The 25,688-nt window shown below is 52.3% G+C and overlaps 1 protein-coding gene across 1 annotated transcript in view; it reads right to left on the bottom strand.

Annotated features, from left to right (window-relative positions):
* The window catches only part of LOC138742224 (rootletin-like), a 375,547-nt gene that overhangs the window by 154,992 nt on the left and 194,867 nt on the right, over nt 1-25,688 (bottom strand). Inside the window, exons 8-9 of the mRNA XM_069896335.1 lie at nt 8,009-8,115; nt 2,050-2,277 (exon numbers count right to left, since the gene is read on the bottom strand). Of these exons, the coding sequence (XP_069752436.1) occupies nt 2,050-2,277; nt 8,009-8,115 (335 nt within the window). The remainder of the gene's footprint in view (nt 1-2,049; nt 2,278-8,008; nt 8,116-25,688) is intronic.

Raw genomic sequence — 25,688 nt, 5'->3', positions numbered from 1 at the left:
AGTTCTACTCCCCACTCCCTGTCTGTCCATGGCCTCATGTACTGTCAAATCAGTAAAGTGTCATCCGGACACTCTCCAACCGAATGGCATTTACATTGACCTCTCTGGTTTCTGCTAGACCACTCCCCATTCTCCCTCTCTTCCTCATCCCTCTGTCTTCTTTCCTCCAGCTCTGAACCCCCTTCCATCTCCATTCACAGAGCCAATTGCTGGTGTGCCCTCCCTCCTTTATCAACCTATTACCTCCTGCCTGTGGGACTGTGTTACTCCTCCTGCCCTTACCTTCCACCATTTTGTTCAGGCACCTGCCAACATTTTGCTCATACCTTGATGAAGGGCTCAAGCCCAAAACATTCATTTTGTATCTTTATCTTTGTAATATAAAGGACACTGTCTGACCTGTTGAGTTTCTCCAGCATTTTGTTTGTACTTCAACCACGGTGACTGCAGACGTTCGTGTTTTACTTGGATCCTCTGTGATTTATGGACCGATGAAGGTTGGAATTGGCCCTGTGCCTGCTTGGTGAAGCAGCAACTCCACTCATTTCATTTATTTACATATACAGCACAGTAACAGGCCCTTTCGGCCCACAAACCCATGCTGCCCAATTACACTCAATTGACCTACAACTCCCAGTTCATTTTGAAAGGCGGGAGGAAACCAGAGCCCCCGGGGAAAACCCACGTAGACACAGAGAGAATGTACAAACTCCTTACAGACAACACTGGATTCAAACCCCAGTCCCGATCGCTGGTGCTGACACAGCGTTGCGCTAACAGCTACATCAACCATGCCTGCAACAATGGAGGTAAGGTTCTGGTCTTGGAAATTAATGATTTGATTGAAATGTATAAGTTTACTTTTAAAATCTTATACGTACTTATCGATAGATTAATTTTTTTCTGTTTTTTTAATATTTGTGATGTTCAGAGGTGTGGCTTAACCAGCTGTCAAAGAGTTTCTGGAGTTGCAGGATTTGCTCCTCACTTCACCAATCATCAGCCAGCTCAGGCAACTTGAACCAGACCAGGACAAGTGGCTCACATTCTAGTCCTGTGGATTGAATGGAAATATCACAAGGGCCAAAAGTGGCCCAAGCATTACATGTTGTTCACCACTGCTTGAAATATCACAGAGAAGTCTTCATGCATTAATCACTGTTAAATCTAAGGTTTTGGCCACATCACTCTGCTCCTGTTCAGAATTACATCAGACATTAATTATACTTCCATTCATCAATTATATTTGACTCCTGAGAAGTTGAAGAAATATGGATTTAGTCTAAAAGATTTGTGTTTTAGATGTAGAGAAAAGACAGGTACTTTTATGCATTGTGTATGGACATGTAAATTTTTTGGGGAAAAAGTTATTTAATTTTGGAGAGATTTATTTACAATTGAATTGCAAATGGATCCAATTATGTGTTTATTGGGTTATATGAATGCTGTTACTTTGAGATGGGCTGATATGCCACAATTGGCATTTTTGCGGTAAGGGTTAGTGGTTGCAAGAAAATGTATAGCTATAACTTGGAAAAATGATGTGGAATTGAATATACAAAGATGGCATAATGAACTGCAATCATGTTTATATTTGGAAAAGACAACTTATAATTTGCTAAATAATTATTCTTTTTTTGTTAAAATGTGGAGTTTATATTTGGATTGTATGGTTATTGATCTTAATTAAGAGTTATGTAAAGAGTTGGCACATTGATTAATTCATTTTAAATCTATAATATTTTTAAGGCTCTGAGGGGTGGGTGAGGAAGTTAAAATGATTTTAGTTAGTATTTGTATCTTGTATTTTCCTTTTTTGTAATATTTTGCAAAATTCTTAAATAAATTTTCAAAAAAAAAAAGAATTACATCAGACACCAGCAAATGTTGCTAACGCTGCCAATTCCTTTTCCTTCCAGTGCATGAAAACATCGCATACTCTGGCTCTTTTTGGATTGTGGCGCACTTATGCTAACTGTGCATCAGCACCAAGTTTAAATGCTGCATTGGGGAGAATCTTCATTTACCTGCCTTTGCCGGGACGTTTACCTTGCATGAAGCTGGATTTTTTCCACATCCCACTTGGCCTGCAGTTGCATCATCTCTTTGACTTTGTCGTGGAGTCGCTGTTCAAGTCGGGCGCCTTGCGAGGTGAACTTCTTCAGAGCAGAGGTTGTGTTGCTCTGAGACAGACGCAAGTTGGAGTCGAGGTTCAGGCACGCGGTGTGTAGGCATCGTGTTGTCCAGGCCACATCGGCCTTTACCTCCATAAGGTTCCTGGGAAGAGTGAATGAAATAAACACAGACTCAATTTCCCTGCAACCATCAGGAACTGTTTTTTGTATATCAAGGTTAAGGAATGAAACCCCAAACAATATAAACTTTGAAAGGATATAGCAAGGTTGGAGATGGTACAGAGGAGGTTTACCAGAATGTTTATAGGAATGAGAAGGATAACATAAGAGGAACACTTAGCGGCTTTTGGACATTAGAATATAGAAGAATGCGATGGGATCTCATAGAAACATTTTGAATAATGAATGGATTGGACAGAGTAGATGTAAATAACATGTTTCCCCTGTTGGGTGATTCCAGGACAAGAGGGCACAGTCTTAGAATTAGAAAGTTACCAATTTACAACAGAGATGAGGAGAAATTTCTTTAGCCAGAGGGTAGTGGATTTGTGGATTTAATTGCCACCCGCCCCAGTCACTCTGGTCGAATCGCCCAGCCCTCAGCAAGTCGACAAAGGGCTGGAGGTCCAGGATGAAATGACAGCCCCAGCTACAGCAGAGCAACCAACCCCAATGGAAGACCAGGCTGCCAGACAGACTCTGAAACCTTTGTAAGACTTTATGCCCCATGTCACCCTGATGGACAAAGTAAAAAATAAAACAAGGGGTGAATGTGGTGAACTGCTGTTCGCTCATTAACCTGGCTCCGTCCTGTCCTGTGACTGTATCTGTGGAGGCAGGATCTTTGGGGGAATTGAAAGGAGAAATTGATAGGTATCTAATTAATCATGGGATATGGGGGCAAGGCTGTTCCATTTTCTTGTGATCTTGTGATAAACTAGTCTTCTCCCTATGCTACCAACCATGTATCAGTAGGCCAGTAACAAAAACATAACAAATAGTTGACAATGGTTTTGATTATATCAATGCAACCTGCTCTCATTTGAAAGTGAATATTTAGAATTGATCGGATTGCATGTACAAGTTAATTTAAGTGATTAGATGAGGTCAATCATTAGCAATTAGCTGTGTTCGATTGGCTGCAATTTTGTCTCTGAGTCATAATGCCACCAAATATAGAAGACCTATCTTATCTTGTCAATGCAATACGAAGCTAAATCATCTCTCTAATACACATACCCCATGCCATTAGTTCAAGGATAAATGATCCCTTGGACTTTAAGCAGCAGTTATCTTTCCAACAACATTCTTTGGCTTGGGTTCGCGGACGAAGATTTATGGAGGGGTAATGTCAACGTCAGCTGCAGGCTCGTTTGTGGCTGACAAGTCCAATGCGGGACAGGCAGACACAGTTGTAGCGATCGCATTGGAAAATTGGTTGGTTGGGGTTGGGTGTTGGGTTTTTCCTCCTTTGCCTTTTGTCTGCGGTCTTCTTCAAAGGAGGTTGCTGCCCGCTGAACTGTGAGGTGCCAAGATGCACGGTTTGAGGTGATATCAGCCCACTGGCGGTGGTCAATGTGGCAGGCACCAAGAGATTTCTTTAGGCAGTCCTTGTACCTCTTTTTTGGTGCACCTCTGTCTTGGTGGTCAGAGGAGAGCTCGCCATATAACACGATCTTGGGAAGGTGATGGTCCTCCATTCTGGAGATGTGACCTACCCAGCGCAGTAACAACATTACTACCTAATAAAATATGGCGCCCTTATTTACAAAGTTTGGGTACGTATGTTTAAGGCTCTCATGTAACTATTTTTTAATTTTATAATTTTAAATATAATTTATAATTTTCAAACTTTATGTAACGTAATTCATATTGTGGTTTAAAATTAATAAATAAAATATACTTAAAAACCATTGCTACCTAACAGATAATGTGGTTGTAGTGGGATGAGCGACCTCACAGTTAGACAGGCCAAATTGCTGCCACAGCTGTCCGACACAAGATGGCCCGGTCCTCCCTTCCCTTCTGAGGAGAAGCCCGCGATTAGTGACACACACTACCTGGGGGGACGGCGCCACTTCCCGGTTGCGCGCCACTGGATGGGCAGTGACACCGCGATGCACTGACATCACTCCCTAAGGCCAGCGCGTTTCTCACAGGAAATGGGCGGTCCCCTAGAGCAGGGTGCGGAATTTTAAATAAATAACGTTCGCCTTCGTGTTGTGTAGACATCTCTCATTTCTGTCGTGCTGCTGGCAGCAGACAAAACATGGGCATTATTATATTGGTTTTGGTCAGAGCTGTGTGAAAAATATCTGCTGTGCTTCCTGCATTACAATCATGATCACATTTTAAAAGTTTATTTACTAGAGGCCTGGGTTAGCTGAGAGGGTGGGCCTGGGTTAGCTGAGTGATTAGCGCAACATTAATACAGTGCCAGTGACCAGGGTTTGAATCCGGCGCTGCACTTAAGAAGTTTGTATGTTCTTCCCGTGTCTGCGTGCATTTCCTCTGGGTGCCACATTTCCCTCCTACCCTTCAGAATGAATAGGGGTTGTAGGTCAATTGGGGTATTTGGGTGGCTTGTGGATTTGTCACTGTGCTCCATGCTTAAAAAGATAAATGGTTCGATCAACCAGAAATAAATATGAAATGGATGACATTGAATTGAATCTATTTTTCTTTTCTACTATCAGACGGAATTCCAATTAAACCCCAGAGAGAACAGTTCACTGAGTCAGTGGTAAATTCATCATGCTGGAACTTGGGGAGATGCTAGAAGCAGTTGGTATTGATCAATTAAAATTTAACATTAAGATTTAGTTTATGAAATAATAATTGAGGAAACACAATGAGTAATTTGAGGTGTGACATCAGTGAACCATCTACCTGGACAGAATGGTTTTCCAAACGTATGATTACTGAGATTTCCCGAGTCTTATCTGTGCCTGCAGAGGATGGCTTCATGGAGACTGATTGCTTTGATTGGTCAACAGATTCACTGTCATCATATAACAACCAGAACTTAGCACCTATTGCAGTATGGACACTGACCAATTAGAGATTTCCTTTAGAGGAATGCATACAAGGTGCTGAAGAAGTTCAGCAGGTCCCAAGTATCGAAAGCAGGGGTGGCCATTTCGGCCTACAAGACTGTGTTACCCAATTAACCTACATTGCCGGTGTGTAATTGTGGGCTGAAATGGCCTGTTATTGTGATGTAGGTCTAAATTAAAAATGAAAGGTTGGCCACTGTGGTGAACTGCAGTGGTTGGCCACTGTGACTGAACCTGTGGCTCCTCCATCTTGACCATAAAGGCTCCAACACCATAATCCTCTCCAGAAAGCCTGGGTCACAGCTCAGAATGACCTTTAAGTTTATTGTAAATAAAAGCCTATTGTTCTGTAACTCTAGTCTTTTTAGCTGTTGAAAGCACATCTATTTATTCACAATTTATTTTTCCCAATGATGGAACAACTCTAGAAGCCTGATAAGCTGGAGATCCACCCACAATTGCAAGAAGCCTCAGCCTGCTTTGAACTCTGGCAATGCTGTGCTGTGGTCTTTCTACAGAACGCCACTGGAGTCATGGCCATGGAGGGAAACCAGCTGCATCTACTCTTCTCCTGGGTCGAACCTTTAGTGTTCCTGATGATCAGGGATGCCTCAACATACACTGAAGCAATGAACATACACAAGGACCAGTACAGGAGGAAAGTCAATGAGGTATACATCAGCCACATGCTGGCTACCGGCAGACAGCGATCAGGTGAATAAGTGATGAGTTCCTCCCTGTGTGGGCTCGCACAAGCATGCAATTTCCAGTCGGTGTTGGCCGCCCAAATCATGGAGGACGTGATTCAGGATGCCTAGGTTAAAGGCCTCAGGTCGGACTACGTGTGTCAGAGGCTATTGACCTTGTGAAATCGCTGGAGATTGCCCTCCATAACATGGAAGTATACTCGGCGAATGGTGTGGGGTCAGCACAGGAGCCGCCAACTTGGGACTCAGGCCCACAGGCCAGCAGCTTGCTATTGTGTTTGATGAGTGAACCCACGACAACCGCAGTTTCCCAGGAGCACCTGAAATGATAGTTTTGCGGCTGACCAAAGCATCCCTAAAAGCGTTGCCCGATGAAAGACACTACTTACTCAAAGTGTAGAAAGAGGGGCACTGTGCAAAGGTATGTCGATCGCAGCCGCCTTCCAGCTCCTCCACGCAAACCCCCAATACGCGTACATGGGCTACCCAGATAGGCGCGAGGAATCTATCTCCATCCGGGACCTTGTGCATGCAGGGGGAACCCGAGGAGCAGACCCACAAAACAGTACCCTCCCCTTCCATGCACCCCGCTACATACCATGGCACCCTAGCCCCGCCCCCCCCGCCCCAGTCACTCTGGTCGAATCGCCCAGCCCTCAGCAGGTCGACAAATGGCTGGAGGTCCAGGATGAAATGACGGCCCCAGCTACAGCAGAGCAACCAACCCCAATGGAAGACCAGGCCGCCAGACAGACTCTGAAACCTTTGTAAGACTTTATGCCCCATGTCACCCTGCTGGACAAAGTAAAAAATAAAACAAGGGGTGAATGTGGTGAACTGCTGTTCGCTCATTAACCTGGCTCCGTCCTGTCCTGTGACTGTATCTGTGGCTCCTCCGCCTTGACCCTGTACAAAGGTTCCAACACCATAACTCCGCCCCAGAAAGCCTGGGTCACAGCACAGGATGACCTTCAAGCTTATTTTAAATAAAAACCTATCATCCGTAACCTCTAGGCTTTTGAGTTATTGATAGAGCATCAGCCTCCCCTGATCTAAAGGAAAGATAACCAACGTTTTGTTTCACTTTACTTCCTATAGATATTGAGTGATCTGAAGAGTTTCTCCAGCACTTTGTATGCCACTACAATCCCAGCATCCGCAGACTGTCCTGTTTAACTACATAGATTTCCTTTAAACCTTTGCATGGTTTAGTTCTGACAGAAACCACAATGAAGGGATTGCCCCTCGGTTGTGCAGATAATGATGCTGAACCAAAATTCCAAAGATCCCGGGATTTGAAGAGACACTGAGGAAAATGAATGTTCTTGCATGGATATTCAGTCTACCGCAAAATGGGAACTGAAGGGACTTTCACCAGAAATAATTGTGTGAATTGGCTGCACATAGTCACTGCCTGACACAACACATTTGTCTATCCACTCAAGCAATCTATACCTCCCTGTCAAAATAGACCAAAGTGTCACAATAACTAATGGTGGCTGGGGCACATGGCAAATGATCTCATTGTTACATAGAGGATGGCCATTGACACACCTGATTGAATTTGTGCACAGTACAGAAACCCAGCTTCAGTCCTGACCTCCAGTGTTGTCTGCAAGCTGATTGCATGCTCTTCCTCTGACTACGTATGTCACGGAGACCGGTGCGTTGGTTACTAATAGGGCATTGTAATTTACCCAGAGTTTAGATAGGTAGTTGAATCTGGTGGGAATGTGGGGAGGGTATATTGTCGAATCACAAGGTATAGGAGCAGAAGTCGGCCCATTCGACCCCAAGAGTCTGCTCCACCATTCTCCCACTCAGCCCCAATCCCCAGCTTTCTCCCCATAATCCTTGATGCCCTGACTAATTCAATACCTCTTCACCTCTGCCTTAGATACACCCTTCCATAGCTGCCTATGGCAAAAAGCTCCACAGACTCATGAGTAAATAAATTTTGCCCAAGTAGGAGCAGTGCAGATTCGATGGGCATGCTTCCGTGCTGCACCTCCTCATGTATTCTCTACATTAGGAAGGCCTCCCTTTGGGATTCGATCAGAGTGACTGGAGATGAAGGTGCAAGGCCCCACCATCCGTCGACAGCACTTACTGCTCGGTCCCAGTCTTCAGGTCCATGAGGTCACTGCGCACCAAGGCCATCTGCCTCCACAATGCAAGCAATTTGCTGTGGGCACCATCCAGACAGGAGGCACGGATCTGGGAAAGGCAAAGAGCCAGAATGTTGTGTTCATTTTCCTCCATATCTTGTTTCTGCCGTAGTTTCATTCACCCACCCTGTTTATTGATTCAAAATGGAAATGCCCTGAGAGAAGAATGCAATAAAGACCTTAGAGAGTGAAGAAGGAATCCTCTGATTTCACACTTACATATGCATTGTCATGGAAGCTTATCCTATCCCTACTGGCTGCACATCAAGTGCACACATCAGTAGACACCCGGGGGTCAATTTAGTAAGGAACCTCACAGTGGGGTCCCCACTTACCCTTAGTATACGTCATTATTGTGCAGAATAATCCTGAAGGAATTGGAACGGGATTCACTGGCCAGATCTGGATCTGCTAGAATATTTCCAGCATTTCCAATGTTTATTCTGAGAATCTGCAGATTTTTGATTTTCATTTTGTGGTAGTAAAAGACTAAGAAATTGTTCAAATTGCAAAAGTTTTTCTACTAACAGGAGCCCAGGTTCCCACACAGGAAGTCCTGGTTCCCCCACTCTGTGGACTATGGTAACCACAGTCCAACTCACTGGACCCCAGTTCCTGCATTCAAACTATCTGGGCACCCAGTTCTCACATTCCCAGCAAAGTTCCCATGCTAAGCTCCCAAAGTCAGGACATGAGTGCCCACAATTCCTTCAGTAACTTGCTTCCTATAATTACTCCACCCAAAAGTAGGCCAGCTTCCCACTCCATTCATATAGCACCCCAGGTTCCTGTGCTCCCCTTTTAGTCACATGGATCCTTTTTCATGTTACCCATGACATAGTCCCTGTCCTCCCCATTCTCAGACTGATGGGACCATGGTTCATATGCTCCCCATTCACACACTGGGGACGTAGTTCTGGTACTGCCCCTTCAATCTTTACCATGCCCAAAATTCACCCAATGTCCTGGTCCCTAGGCAAACCATTCATATACTGCCCTGGTCCCTGTGCTCCCCATTCACCCAATAACCTGGTCTCTATGCACCCTATTCACCCACTACCTTGGTTCCTGTGCTCCCCATTCACAGATTGCCCTGGTCCCTGTGATTTCTGTTCACCCACTAACCCAGTTCCTGTGCTCCCCATTCACCATCTGCCCTCGTCCCTGTGCTCCCCATTCACCCACTACCCTCGTCTCTGTGCTCCACATTCACGCACTGACTTGGTACCCATGCTCCCCATTCACCCAATGCCCCAGTCCATGTGATCCCCATTCATCCACTGCCCTGGTCCCTGTGCTCCCCATTCATCTTCTGACCTGGTCCCAGTGCTCCACATTCATCCACTGCCCCAGTTCCAGTGCTACCCATTCACCCACTACCTCAGTTCCTCTGGTCCCCATTCACCCACTGCCCTGTTCCCTGTGGTCCCCATTCATCTTCTAACCTGGTCCTGGTGCTCCCCATTCACCTACTGCCCCAGTTCCTGTGCTACCCATTCACCCACTACCCTAGTTCCTCTGGTCCCCATTGACCCACTGCCCCGGTGTCTGTGCTCCCCATTCACCCACTGCCCCGGTGTCTGTGCTCCCCATTCACCCACTGCCCTGGTCCCTGTGCTCCCCATTCACCCACTGACCCATTCCCTGTGCTCCCCAATCATTCACTACCCCAGTTTATGAGGTCCCCATTGACCCACTGCCCTGGTCCCTGTGCTCCCCATTCATCCACTAACCCAGTTCCTCAGGTCCTCATTGAAGCACTGCCCAGGTCTCTATACTCCCCATTCACCCACTACCCCAGTTCGTGCTCCCCATTCACCTACTGTCCCCGTCCCTGTGGTCCCCATTGAACCACTGCCCTGGTACCTGTGATCCATCTTCACCCACTAGCCCAGTTACTGCGCTCCCCTTCACCCACTCTCCCAGTTTCTGTGATCCCGATTCACCCACTACCCCAGTCCCTCTGCTTCCCCATTGACCCACTGATTAGTTCCCTGTGCTCCCCATTCATCCACTACCCCGGTTCCTGTGCTCCCATTCACCCACTACCCTGGTCCCTGTACTCCCCATTCACATTTTGCCCTGGTTCGTGTGCTCCTCATTCACCTACTGCCCCAGTTACGTGCTCCCCATTCACCTACTGTCCTCGTCCCTGTGGTCCCCATTGAACTACTGCCCTGCTACCTGTGATCCATCTTCACCTACTAGCCCAGTTTCTGTGCTCCCATTCACCCATTGTCCCAGTTCCTGTGATCTCCATTCACCCACTACCCCAGTTCCTGTGGTTCCCCATTGACCCACTGCCCTGGTTCTTGAGCTCCCCATTCACCCACTAACCCAGTTCCTCAGGTCCCCATTGAAACACTGCCCCGGTCCCAGTGATCCCCATTCACCCACTGCCCTGGTCCTTGTGCTCCACCTTCACACACTTCCCCAGTCCCTGTGCTCGCCATTCACCCACTGCCCTGGTCCCTGGGTTCCCCATTTACCCACTGCCCCGGTTCCTGTGTTCACCATTCACCCACAACACCAGTTCCTCTGGACCCATTCACCAATTCACCTTCTGCCCTGTTCCCAGTCCTCTCCCTTCACCCACTACTTCTGATCCTGTGCTGCACATTCACCTTCTGCCCTGGTCCCTGTTCTCCCCATTCACCCATTATCCAAGTCCCTATGTTCCCCATTCATACATTGCCACAGTCCATGTGTTCCCCATTCACCCACTGCCCCAGTCTCTGTGGTTCCCCATTGACCCACTGCCCTGGCCCCTGTGCTCCCCATTCATCCACTACCCCAGTTCCTGTGCTCTCCATTCTCCTTATGTTCTGGTCCCTGTACTCCCCATTCACACACAACCCCCGTCCATGTGCTCCCCATTAACCCACTGCCCCGGTTCCTGTGCTCCCCATTCATCCACTACCCAGTCCCTGTGCTCCCCATTCACCTTGCACCCTGGTCCCTTAACGACACATTCACCCACTACCCCAGTCCATGTGTTCCCCATTCACCCACTGCCTTAGTCCCTGTGCTCCCCATTCATCTAGTGCCCCGGTCCCTGAGCTCCCCATTCACCTTCTGCCCTGGTTCGAGTGCTCCTCATTCACCTAGTACGCCAGTTCCATGCTCCCCATTCACCCATTGCCCCCGTCCCTGTGTCCCCATTGATCACTGCCCTCGTACCTGTGCTCCCTCTTTACCCACTAACCCAGTTTCTATGCTCCCCATTCACACACTACCCCAGTTGCTGTGATCCGCATTAACCTTCTGCCCTGGTCCCTGTTCTCCGCATTCACCCACTGCCCAGGTTCCTGAGCTCCCCATTCACACACTAAAATTCCTGTGGTACCCCATTGTCTCACTGCCGCAGTCCCTGTGCTCCCCAATCACCCAATGCTCTGGTCCCTGAGCTCCCCATACACCTTCTGCCTGGTTCGAGTGCACCTCATTCACCTAGTAACCCAGTTCCATGCTCCCCATTCACCCATTGCCCCCGTCCCTGTGTCCCCATTGATCACTGCCCTGGTACCTGTGCTCCCTCTTTACCCACTAACCCAGTTTCTATGCTCCCCATTCACACACTACCCCAGTTCCTGTGATCCGCAATAACCTTCTGCCCTGCTCCCTGTTCTCCGCATTCACCCACTGCCCAGGTTCCTGAGCTCCCCATTCACACACTAAAATTCCTGTGGTACCCCATTCACTCACTGCCGCAGTCCCTGTGCTCCCCAATCACCCAATGCCCTGGTCCCTGTGCTCCCCATTCACACACTGCACTGGTTACTGAGCTCCCCATTCACCATCTGCCCTGGTCATTGTACTCCCCATTAACCCAATACCCCAGTCCAAGTGTTTCCCATTCACCCACTGCCCTGGTCCCTGTGTTCCCCATTCACCCACTGCCCTGGTCCCTCTGCTCCCCATTCACCCACTGCACCGGTTCCTGTGCTCCCCATTCATCCACTGTCCCGGGTCCAGTGCTCCCCATTCATCCACTACCCCTGTCACTGTTGTCCCCATTCAACCACTGCCCCAGTCCATGTGTTTCCCATTCATCCACTGCCCTGGTTGCTCTGCTCCCCATTCATCCACTACCCTTGTCCCTGTGCTCGCCATTGACCCACTATCCAGGTTCATGTGGTCGCCATTGATACACTGACCCGGTCCATGTGCTCCTCTTTCACCGATTACCCCAGTTTATGTGATCCCCATTGACACACTGCCCTGGTCCCATGCTACCCAATCACCCACTGCTCCAGTCCCTTTGCTCCCCATTCTCCTTCTGACCCTGGTCACTGTGCTCTCCATTCACCCACTATCCCAGTCCCTGTGCTCCCCATTCACACTATGCCCTGGTCCCTGTGCTCCACCTTTACCCACTATCCCAGTCCCTGTGCTTCCCATTCACCCACGGCCTCTGTCCCTGTGGTCCCCACTGATCCACTTCCCTGGTCTACGTGCTCCCTCTTCCCCCACTACCCCTGTTCCTGTGATCCCCACCAGCTTCTGCCCTGGTCCCTGTGCTCCCCATTCACACACTGCCCTGTTTCCTGTGCTCCCCTTTCACCCACTATCCCAATTCATGTGGTTCCCCATTGACCACTGCCCTGGTCCCTGTGCTCCCCATTCACCTTCTCCACTGGTCCCTGTCCACCCACTTCACCTACTACCTCTGTTACTGTGCTCCACATTCACCTCCTGCTCTGGTCCCAGTGCTCCCCATTCACACATTACCCAAGTCCCAATGTTCCCAATTCACTCATTGCACCAGTCCATATGTTCCCCATTCACCCACTGACCTGGTCCCTGTGCTCCCCATTCATGCACTGCCCTGGTACTCGTTCTCCACATTCACCCACTAACCTGGTCGCTGTGCTCCACATTCTCCAACCAACCTGGTCGCTGTGCTCCCCATTCACCCACAAACCTTGTCCCTGTGCTTCCCATTCACCCACTGCCCTGGTCCCTGTGGTCCCAATTGACCCACTGCTCCAGTCCCAGTGCTCCCCATTCTTCATCTGCCCCGGTTCGTGTGGTCCTCATTCACCTACTACCCCAGTTCTGTGCTTCCAATTCACCCACTGCCACGGTTCCTGTGCTCCCCATTCACCAACTGCCCTGGATCCTGTGCTCCCCATTCACCCACTGCCCTGGGCCCTGTGCTCCCCATTGACCAACTGCCCCGGTTTCAGTGCTCCTCATTCACCCACTAAACTGGTCCTTGTAATCCCCATTCACCCACTACCCCAGTCCCTGTGATTTCCATTCACCCACTACCCTAGTCCCTGTGCTCCCCCATTCACACACTACTCCTGTTCCTGTGGTTCTCCATTGACCCTCTGCCCTGGTCCCTGTTGTCCCCATTCACCCACTGCCCAGGTTCCTGTGCTCCCCATTCACCCACTACCCTAGTCTCTGTGGTTCATCATTGACCCAATGCCCTGGTCCCTGTGCTCCCCATTCACCCACTTCCCCCGTCCCTGTGTCCCCATTGACCCACTGCCCTGGTACCTGTGCTCCCTCTTCACCCACTAACCCAGTTTCTATGCTCCCCATTCACACACTACCCCATTTCCTGTGATCCGCATTAACCTTCTGCTCTGGTCCCTGTTCTCCGCATTCACCCACTGCCAAGGTTCCTGAGCTCCCCATTCACACACTACTCCAATTCCTGTAGTTCCACATTGACTCACTGCCGCAGTCCCTGTGCTCCCCAATCACCCAATGCCCTGGTCCCTGTGCTCCCCATTCACCCAATGCGCTGGTCCCTGTGCACCCCATTGTCCCTCTGACCCAGACCCTATGCTTCCCATTCACCCAATGCCCTGGTCCCTGTACTCCCCATTCACCCAATGCCCCGTTTCCTGTGCTCCCCTTTCACCCACTATCCCAATTCATGTGGTTCCCCATTGACCCATTGCCCTGGTCCCTGTGCTCCCCATTCACCCACTGCCCCGGTTCCTGTGCTCCCCATTCACCAACTGCCCTGGATCCTGTGCTCCCCATTCACCCACTGCCCTGGTCCCTGTGCTCCCCATTGACCAACTGCCCCGATTTCAGTGCTCCTCATTCACCCACTAAACTGGTCCTTGTAATCCCCATTCACCCACTACCCTAGTCCCTGTGCTCCCCCATTCACACACTACTCCAGTTCCTGTGGTTCTCCATTGACCCTCTGCCCTGGTCCCTGTTGTCCCCATTCACCCACTGCCCAGGTTCCTGTGCTCCCCATTCACCCACTACCCTAGTCTCTGTGGTTCATCATTGACCCAATGCCCTGGTCCCTGTGATCCCCATTCACCCACTTCCCCCGTCCCTGTGTCCCCATTGACCCACTGCCCTGGTACCTGTGCTCCCTATTCACCCACTAACCCAGTTTCTATGCTCCCCATTCACACACTACCCCATTTCCTGTGATCCGCATTAACTTTCTGCTCTGGTCCCTGTTCTCCGCATTCACCCACTGCCAAGGTTCCTGAGCTCCCCATTCACACACTACTCCAATTCCTGTAGTTCCACATTGACTCACTGCCGCAGTCCCTGTGCTCCCCAATCACCCAATGCCCTGGTCCCTGTGCTCCCCATTCACCCAATGCGCTGGTCCCTGTGCACCCCATTGTCCCTCTGACCCAGACCCTATGCTTCCCATTCACCCAATGCCCTGGTCCCTGTACTCCCCATTCACCCAATGCCCCGTTTCCTGTGCTCCCCTTTCACCCACTATCCCAATTCATGTGGTTCCCCATTGACCCATTGCCCTGGTCCCTGTGCTCCCCATTCACCCAATGCCCCGTTTCCTGTGCTCCCCTTTCACCCACTACCCTGGTTCATGTGTTCCCCATTCACCCATTGCCCTGGTCCCTCTGCTCCCCATTCATCCACTACCCCGGTCTCTGTACTCCCCATTCAACCACTGCCCCAGTCCATGTGTTCCCCATTCATCCACTGCCCTGGTTCCTCTGCTCCCCATTCACCCACTACCCTTGTCCCTGTGCTCCCCATTAACCCACTACCCAGGTTCTGAGGTCACCATTGATCCACTGACCCAGTCCATGTGCTCCCCTCTCACCGACTACCCTAGTTTATGTTATCCCCATTGACACACTGCCCTGGTCCCATGCTCCCCAATCACCCACTGCCCCAGTCCCTTTGCTCCCCATTCTCCTTCTGACCCTAGTCACTGTGCTCTCCATTCACCCACTATCCCAGTCCTTATGCTCCCCATTCACACTTTTCCCTAGTCCCTGTGCTCCACCTTTACCCACTACCCCAGTACCTGTGCTCCCCATTCACCCACGGCCTCGGTACCTGTGGTCCCCACTGATCCACTTCCCTGGTCTACGTGCTCCCTCTTCCCCCACTACCCCTGTTCCTGTGATCCCCACCAGCTTCTGCCCTGGTCCCTGTGATCCCCATTCACCCACTGCCTTGTTTCCTGTGCTCCCCTTTCACCCACTGTCCCAATTCATGTGGTTCCCCAATGACCCATTGCCCTGGTCCCTGTGCTCCCCATTCACCTTCTCCACTGGTCCCTGTCCACCATTTCACCCATTACCTCTGTTACTGTGCTCCACATTCACCTTCTGCTCTGGTCCCAGTGCTCCCCATTAACCCATGACCCAAGTCCCTATGTTCCCAATTCACCCATTGCCCCAGTCCAGATGTTCCCCATTCACTCACTGATCTGGTCCCTGTGCTCCCCATTCAACCACTTCCCTATTACCTGTGCTCCCCATTCACCCACTGCCCTGGTACTCGTTCTACACATTCTCCCACTAACCTGGTTGCAGTGCTCTGCTATCATCCACTAACCCGGTCCCTGTGCTCCCCATTCACCCACTAATCTTGTCCCTGTGCTTCCCATTCACCCACTGCCCTGGTCCCAGTCCTCCCCATTCTTCTTCTGCCCCAGTTCGAGTGGTCCGTATTCACCTACTACCCCAGTTCTGTGCTTCACATTCACCCACTGCCCCGGTTCCTGTGCTACCCAATCACGCACTGACCTGGTCCCTGTGCTGCCATTCACCCACTGTCCTGTTTCCTGGGCTCCCCTTTGGTCCACTACCCCAATTCCTGTGGTTCCCCATTGACCCACTGCCCTGGTCCCTGTGCTCCGCATTCACCTTCTCCACTGGTCCCTGTCCTCCCACTTCACCCAGTACCTCTGTTTCTGTGCTCCACATACACTTTCTGCTCTGGTCCCAGTGCTCCCCATTCTCCTTATGCCCGGTTCGTGTGGTCCTCATTCACCGACTACCCCAGTTCTGTGCTTCTCATTCACCCACTGCGCCGGTTCCTGCGCTACACAATCACCCACTGCCCTGGTCCGTGTGCTGCCCATTCACCCACTGTCCTGTTTCATGTGCTGCCCTTTGACCCACTACCCCAATTCATGTGGTTCGCCATTGACCCACTGCACTGGTCCCTGTGCTCCGCATTCACCTTCTCCACTGGTCCCTGCCCTCCCACTTCACCCACTACCTCTGTTTCTGTGCTCAACATTCACCTTCTGCTCTGGTCCCAGTGCTCCCCATTCACACATTACCCAAGTCCCAATGTTCCCAATTCACCCATTGCACCAGTCCATATGTTCCCCATTCACCCACTGACCTGGTCCCCGTGCTCCCCATTAATGCACTGCCCTGGTACTCGTTCTCCACATTCACCCACTAACCTGGTCGCTGTGCTCCACATTCTCCCACCAACCTGGTCGCTGTGCTCCCCATTCACCCACTAAACTGGTTCTTGTAATCCCCATTCACCCATTACCCCAGTCCCTGTGATTTCCATTGACCCACTACCCTGGTCCCTGTGCTCCCCCATTCACACACTACTCCAGTTCCTGTGGTTCCCCACTGACCCTCTGCCCTGGTCCCTGTTGTCCCCATTCACCCACTGCCCCGGTTCCTGTGCTCCCCATTCACCCACTACCCTAGTCTCTGTGGTTCATCATTGACCCACTGCCCTGGTCCCTGTGCTCCCCATTCACCCACTACCCCAGTCCCTGTGATTTCCATTGACCCACTACCCTGGTCCCTGTGCTCCCCCATTCACACACTACTCCAGTTCCTGTGGTTCCCCACTGACCCTCTGCCCTGGTCCCTGTTGTCCCCATTCACCCACTGCCCCGGTTCCTGTGCTCCCCATTCACCCACTACCCTAGTCTCTGTGGTTCATCATTGACCCACTGCCCTGGTCCCTGTGCTCCCCATTCACCCACTACCCCAGTCCCTGTGATTTCCATTGACCCACTACCCTGGTCCCTGTGCTCCCCCATTCACACACTACTCCAGTTCCTGTGGTTCCCCACTGACCCTCTGCCCTGGTCCCTGTTGTCCCCATTCACCCACTGCCCCGGTTCCTGTGCTCCCCATTCACCCACTACCCTAGTCTCTGTGGTTCATCATTGACCCACTGCCCTGGTACCTGTGCTCCCTCTTCACCCACTAACCCAGTTTCTATGCTCCCCATTCACACACTACCCCATTTCCTGTGATCCGCATTAACCTTCTGCTTTGGTCCCTGTTCTCCGCATTCATCCATTGCCAAGGTTCCTGAGCTCCCCATTCACACACTACTCCAATTCCTGTGGTTCCACATTGACTCACTGCCGCAGTCCCTGTGCTCCCCAATCACCTAATGCCCTGGTCCCTGTGCTCCCCATTCACCCAATGCGCTGGTCCCTGTGCTCCCCATTGTCCCACTGACCCAGACCCTATGCTTCCCATTCACCCAATGCCCTGGTCCCTTTACTCCCCATTCACCCAATGCCCCGTTTCCTGCGCTCCCCTTTCACCCACTACCCTGGTTCATGTGTTCCCCATTCACCCATTGCCCTGGTCCCTCTGCTCCCCATTCATCCACTGCCCCGGTCTCTGTACTCCCCATTCAACCACTGCCCCAGTCCATGTGTTCCCCATTCATCCACTGCCCTGGTTCCTCTGCTCCCCATTCACCCACTACCCTTGTCCCTGTGCTCCTCATTAACCCACTACCCAGGTTCCTGAGGTCACCATTGATCCACTGACCGAGTCCATGTGCTCCCCTCTCACCGACTACTCTAGTTTATGTGATCCCCATTAACACACTGCCCTGGTCCCATGCTCCCCAATCACCCACTGCCCCAGTCCCTTTGCTCCCCATTCTCCTTCTGACCCTAGTCACTGTGCTCTCCATTCACCCACTATCCCAGTCCCTGTGCTCGCCATTCACACTTTGCCCTAGTCCCTGTGCTCCACCTTTACCCACTACCCAAGTACCTGTGCTCCACATTCACCCACGGCCTCGGTCCCTGTGGTCCCCACTGATCCACTTCCCTGGTCTACGTGCTCCCTCTTCCCCCACTACCCCTGTTCCTGTGATCCCCACCAGCTTCTGCCCTGGTCCCTGTGATCCCCATTCACCCACTGCCTTGTTTCCTGTGCTCCCCTTTCACCCACTGTCCCAATTCATGTGGTTCCCCAATGACCCATTGCCCTGGTCCCTGTGCTCCCCATTCACCTTCTCCACTGGTCCCTGTCCACCATTTCACCCATTACCTCTGTTACTGTGCTCCACATTCACCTTCTGCTCTGGTCCCAGTGCTCCCCATTAACCCATTACCCAAGTCCCTATGTTCCCAATTCACCCATTGCCCCAGTCCAGATGTTCCCCATTCACCCACTGATCTGGTCCCTGTGCTCCCCATTCAACCACTTCCCTATTACCTGTGCTCCCCATTCACCCACTGCCCTGGTACTCGTTCTACACATTCTCCCATTAACCTGGTTGCAGTGCTCTGCTATCATCCACTAACCCGGTCCCTGTGCTCCCCATTCACCCACTAATCTTGTCCCTGTGCTTCCCATTCACCCACTGCCCTGGTCCCAGTCCTCCCCATTCTTCTTCTGCCCCAGTTCGTGTGGTCCGCATTCACCTACTACCCCAGTTCTGTGCTTCACATTCACCCACTGCCCCGGTTCCTGTGCTACCCAATCACGCACTGACCTGGTCCCTGTGCTGCCATTCACCCACTCTCCTGTTTCCTGGGCTCCCCTTTGGTCCACTACCCCAATTCCTGTGGTTCCCCATTGACACACTGCCCTGGTCCCTGTGCTCCGCATTCACCTTCTCCACTGGTCCCTGTCCTCCCACTTCACCCAGTACCTCTGTTTCTGTGTTCCACATACACTTTCTGCTCTGGTCCCAGTGCTCCCCATTCTCCTTATGCTCGGTTCGTGTGGTACTCATTCACCGACTACCCCAGTTCTGTGCTTCTCATTCACCCACTGCGCCGGTTCCTGTGCTACACAATCACCCACTGCCCTGGTCCCTGTGCTGCCCATTCACCCACTGTCCTGTTTCATGTGCTGCCCTTTGACCCACTACCCCAATTCATGTGGTTCGCCATTGACCCACTGCACTGGTCCCTGTGTTCCACATTCACCTTCTGCTGTGGTCCCAGTGCTCCCCATTCACACATTACCCAAGTCCCAATGTTCCCAATTCACCCATTGCACCAGTCCATATGTTCCCCATTCACCCACTGACCTTATCCCTGTGCTCCCCATTTCTTGCACTGCCCTGGTACTCGTTCTCCACATTCACCCACTAACCTGGTCGCTGTGCTCCCCATTCACCCACAAACCTTGTCCCTGTGCTTTACATTCACCCAATGCCCTGGTCCCTGTGGTCCCAATTGACACACTGCTCCAGTCCCAGTGCTCCCCATTCTTCATCTGCCCCGGTTTGTGTGGTCCTCATTCACCTACTATCCCAGTTCTGTGCTTCCCATTCGCCCACTGCCCCGGTTCCTGTGCTCCACATTCACCAACTGCCCTGGATCCTATGCTCCCCATTCACCCACTGCCCTGGTCCCTGTGCTCCCCATGGACCAACTGCCCCGGTTTCAGTGCTCCCCATTCACCCACTAAACTGGTCCTTGTAATCCCCATTCATCCACTACCCCAGTCCCAGTGATTTCCATTCACCCACTACCCTGGTCCCTGTGCTCCCCCATTCACACACTACTCCAGTTCCTGTGGTTCCCTATTGACCCTCTGCCCTGGTCCCTGTTGTCCCCATTCACCCACTGCCCCGGTTCCTGTGCTCCCCATTCACCCAATGCGCTGGTCCCTGTGCTCCCCATTGTCCCACTGACCCAGACCCTGTGCTTCCCATTCACCCAATGCCCCGTTTCCTGTGCTCCCCTTTCACCCACTGTCCCAATTCATGTGGTTCCCCATTGACCCATTGCCCTGGTCCCTGTGCTCCCCATTCACCCAATGCCCCGTTTCCTGTGCTCCCCTTTCACCCACTACCCTGGTTCCTGTGTTCCCCATTCACCCATTGCCCTGGTCCCTCTGCTCCCCATTCATCCACTGCCTGGGGTCCAGTGCTCCCCATTCATCCACTACCCCGGTCTCTGTACTCCCCATTCAACCACTGCCCCAGTCCATGTGTTCCCCATTCATCCACTGCCCTGGTTCCTCTGCTCCCCATTCACCCACTACCCTTGTCCCTGTGCTCCCCATTAACCCACTACCCAGGTTCCTGAGGTCACCATTGATCCACTGACCCAGTCCATGTGCTCCCCTCTCACCGACTACCCTAGTTTAAGTGATCCCCATTGACACACTGCCCTGGTCCCATGCTACCCAATCACCCACTGCCCCAGTCCCTTTGCTCCCCATTCACACTTTGCCCTAGTCCCTGTGCTCCAACTTTACCCACTACCCCAGTACCTGTGCTCCCCCATTCACACACTACTCCAGTTCCTGTGGTTCTCCATTGACCCTCTGCCCTGGTCCCTGTTGTCCCCATTCACCCACTGCCCAGGTTCCTGTGCTCCCCATTCACCCACTACCCTAGTCTCTGTGGTTCATCATTGACCCAATGCCCTGGTCCCTGTGATCCCCATTCACCCACTTCCCCCGTCCCTGTGTCCCCATTGACCCACTGCCCTGGTACCTGTGCTCCCTATTCACCCACTAACCCAGTTTCTATGCTCCCCATTCACACACTACCCCATTTCCTGTGATCCGCATTAACTTTCTGCTCTGGTCCCTGTTCTCCGCATTCACCCACTGCCAAGGTTCCTGAGCTCCCCATTCACACACTACTCCAATTCCTGTAGTTCCACATTGACTCACTGCCGCAGTCCCTGTGCTCCCCAATCACCCAATGCCCTGGTCCCTGTGCTCCCCATTCACCCAATGCGCTGGTCCCTGTGCACCCCATTGTCCCTCTGACCCAGACCCTATGCTTCCCATTCACCCAATGCCCTGGTCCCTGTACTCCCCATTCACCCAATGCCCCGTTTCCTGTGCTCCCCTTTCACCCACTATCCCAATTCATGTGGTTCCCCATTGACCCATTGCCCTGGTCCCTGTGCTCCCCATTCACCCAATGCCCCGTTTCCTGTGCTCCCCTTTCACCCACTACCCTGGTTCATGTGTTCCCCATTCACCCATTGCCCTGGTCCCTCTGCTCCCCATTCATCCACTACCCCGGTCTCTGTACTCCCCATTCAACCACTGCCCCAGTCCATGTGTTCCCCATTCATCCACTGCCCTGGTTCCTCTGCTCCCCATTCACCCACTACCCTTGTCCCTGTGCTCCCCATTAACCCACTACCCAGGTTCTGAGGTCACCATTGATCCACTGACCCAGTCCATGTGCTCCCCTCTCACCGACTACCCTAGTTTATGTTATCCCCATTGACACACTGCCCTGGTCCCATGCTCCCCAATCACCCACTGCCCCAGTCCCTTTGCTCCCCATTCTCCTTCTGACCCTAGTCACTGTGCTCTCCATTCACCCACTATCCCAGTCCTTATGCTCCCCATTCACACTTTTCCCTAGTCCCTGTGCTCCACCTTTACCCACTACCCCAGTACCTGTGCTCCCCATTCACCCACGGCCTCGGTACCTGTGGTCCCCACTGATCCACTTCCCTGGTCTACGTGCTCCCTCTTCCCCCACTACCCCTGTTCCTGTGATCCCCACCAGCTTCTGCCCTGGTCCCTGTGATCCCCATTCACCCACTGCCTTGTTTCCTGTGCTCCCCTTTCACCCACTGTCCCAATTCATGTGGTTCCCCAATGACCCATTGCCCTGGTCCCTGTGCTCCCCATTCACCTTCTCCACTGGTCCCTGTCCACCATTTCACCCATTACCTCTGTTACTGTGCTCCACATTCACCTTCTGCTCTGGTCCCAGTGCTCCCCATTAACCCATGACCCAAGTCCCTATGTTCCCAATTCACCCATTGCCCCAGTCCAGATGTTCCCCATTCACTCACTGATCTGGTCCCTGTGCTCCCCATTCAACCACTTCCCTATTACCTGTGCTCCCCATTCACCCACTGCCCTGGTACTCGTTCTACACATTCTCCCACTAACCTGGTTGCAGTGCTCTGCTATCATCCACTAACCCGGTCCCTGTGCTCCCCATTCACCCACTAATCTTGTCCCTGTGCTTCCCATTCACCCACTGCCCTGGTCCCAGTCCTCCCCATTCTTCTTCTGCCCCAGTTCGAGTGGTCCGTATTCACCTACTACCCCAGTTCTGTGCTTCACATTCACCCACTGCCCCGGTTCCTGTGCTACCCAATCACGCACTGACCTGGTCCCTGTGCTGCCATTCACCCACTGTCCTGTTTCCTGGGCTCCCCTTTGGTCCACTACCCCAATTCCTGTGGTTCCCCATTGACCCACTGCCCTGGTCCCTGTGCTCCGCATTCACCTTCTCCACTGGTCCCTGTCCTCCCACTTCACCCAGTACCTCTGTTTCTGTGCTCCACATACACTTTCTGCTCTGGTCCCAGTGCTCCCCATTCTCCTTATGCCCGGTTCGTGTGGTCCTCATTCACCGACTACCCCAGTTCTGTGCTTCTCATTCACCCACTGCGCCGGTTCCTGCGCTACACAATCACCCACTGCCCTGGTCCGTGTGCTGCCCATTCACCCACTGTCCTGTTTCATGTGCTGCCCTTTGACCCACTACCCCAATTCATGTGGTTCGCCATTGACCCACTGCACTGGTCCCTGTGCTCCGCATTCACCTTCTCCACTGGTCCCTGCCCTCCCACTTCACCCACTACCTCTGTTTCTGTGCTCAACATTCACCTTCTGCTCTGGTCCCAGTGCTCCCCATTCACACATTACCCAAGTCCCAATGTTCCCAATTCACCCATTGCACCAGTCCATATGTTCCCCATTCACCCACTGACCTGGTCCCCGTGCTCCCCATTAATGCACTGCCCTGGTACTCGTTCTCCACATTCACCCACTAACCTGGTCGCTGTGCTCCACATTCTCCCACCAACCTGGTCGCTGTGCTCCCCATTCACCCACTAAACTGGTTCTTGTAATCCCCATTCACCCATTACCCCAGTCCCTGTGATTTCCATTGACCCACTACCCTGGTCCCTGTGCTCCCCCATTCACACACTACTCCAGTTCCTGTGGTTCCCCACTGACCCTCTGCCCTGGTCCCTGTTGTCCCCATTCACCCACTGCCCCGGTTCCTGTGCTCCCCATTCACCCACTACCCTAGTCTCTGTGGTTCATCATTGACCCACTGCCCTGGTCCCTGTGCTCCCCATTCACCCACTACCCCAGTCCCTGTGATTTCCATTGACCCACTACCCTGGTCCCTGTGCTCCCCCATTCACACACTACTCCAGTTCCTGTGGTTCCCCACTGACCCTCTGCCCTGGTCCCTGTTGTCCCCATTCACCCACTGCCCCGGTTCCTGTGCTCCCCATTCACCCACTACCCTAGTCTCTGTGGTTCATCATTGACCCACTGCCCTGGTCCCTGTGCTCCCCATTCACCCACTACCCCAGTCCCTGTGATTTCCATTGACCCACTACCCTGGTCCCTGTGCTCCCCCATTCACACACTACTCCAGTTCCTGTGGTTCCCCACTGACCCTCTGCCCTGGTCCCTGTTGTCCCCATTCACCCACTGCCCCGGTTCCTGTGCTCCCCATTCACCCACTACCCTAGTCTCTGTGGTTCATCATTGACCCACTGCCCTGGTACCTGTGCTCCCTCTTCACCCACTAACCCAGTTTCTATGCTCCCCATTCACACACTACCCCATTTCCTGTGATCCGCATTAACCTTCTGCTTTGGTCCCTGTTCTCCGCATTCATCCATTGCCAAGGTTCCTGAGCTCCCCATTCACACACTACTCCAATTCCTGTGGTTCCACATTGACTCACTGCCGCAGTCCCTGTGCTCCCCAATCACCTAATGCCCTGGTCCCTGTGCTCCCCATTCACCCAATGCGCTGGTCCCTGTGCTCCCCATTGTCCCACTGACCCAGACCCTATGCTTCCCATTCACCCAATGCCCTGGTCCCTTTACTCCCCATTCACCCAATGCCCCGTTTCCTGCGCTCCCCTTTCACCCACTACCCTGGTTCATGTGTTCCCCATTCACCCATTGCCCTGGTCCCTCTGCTCCCCATTCATCCACTGCCCCGGTCTCTGTACTCCCCATTCAACCACTGCCCCAGTCCATGTGTTCCCCATTCATCCACTGCCCTGGTTCCTCTGCTCCCCATTCACCCACTACCCTTGTCCCTGTGCTCCTCATTAACCCACTACCCAGGTTCCTGAGGTCACCATTGATCCACTGACCGAGTCCATGTGCTCCCCTCTCACCGACTACTCTAGTTTATGTGATCCCCATTAACACACTGCCCTGGTCCCATGCTCCCCAATCACCCACTGCCCCAGTCCCTTTGCTCCCCATTCTCCTTCTGACCCTAGTCACTGTGCTCTCCATTCACCCACTATCCCAGTCCCTGTGCTCGCCATTCACACTTTGCCCTAGTCCCTGTGCTCCACCTTTACCCACTACCCAAGTACCTGTGCTCCACATTCACCCACGGCCTCGGTCCCTGTGGTCCCCACTGATCCACTTCCCTGGTCTACGTGCTCCCTCTTCCCCCACTACCCCTGTTCCTGTGATCCCCACCAGCTTCTGCCCTGGTCCCTGTGATCCCCATTCACCCACTGCCTTGTTTCCTGTGCTCCCCTTTCACCCACTGTCCCAATTCATGTGGTTCCCCAATGACCCATTGCCCTGGTCCCTGTGCTCCCCATTCACCTTCTCCACTGGTCCCTGTCCACCATTTCACCCATTACCTCTGTTACTGTGCTCCACATTCACCTTCTGCTCTGGTCCCAGTGCTCCCCATTAACCCATTACCCAAGTCCCTATGTTCCCAATTCACCCATTGCCCCAGTCCAGATGTTCCCCATTCACCCACTGATCTGGTCCCTGTGCTCCCCATTCAACCACTTCCCTATTACCTGTGCTCCCCATTCACCCACTGCCCTGGTACTCGTTCTACACATTCTCCCATTAACCTGGTTGCAGTGCTCTGCTATCATCCACTAACCCGGTCCCTGTGCTCCCCATTCACCCACTAATCTTGTCCCTGTGCTTCCCATTCACCCACTGCCCTGGTCCCAGTCCTCCCCATTCTTCTTCTGCCCCAGTTCGTGTGGTCCGCATTCACCTACTACCCCAGTTCTGTGCTTCACATTCACCCACTGCCCCGGTTCCTGTGCTACCCAATCACGCACTGACCTGGTCCCTGTGCTGCCATTCACCCACTCTCCTGTTTC

This window comes from Narcine bancroftii, chromosome 9 (genome assembly GCF_036971445.1).
Source record: "Narcine bancroftii isolate sNarBan1 chromosome 9, sNarBan1.hap1, whole genome shotgun sequence".
Taxonomy (NCBI): Eukaryota; Metazoa; Chordata; class Chondrichthyes; order Torpediniformes; family Narcinidae; genus Narcine; species Narcine bancroftii.
Note: the sequence above shows the minus strand (reverse complement) of the source record. Positions and strands in the feature narration are given on the sequence as shown.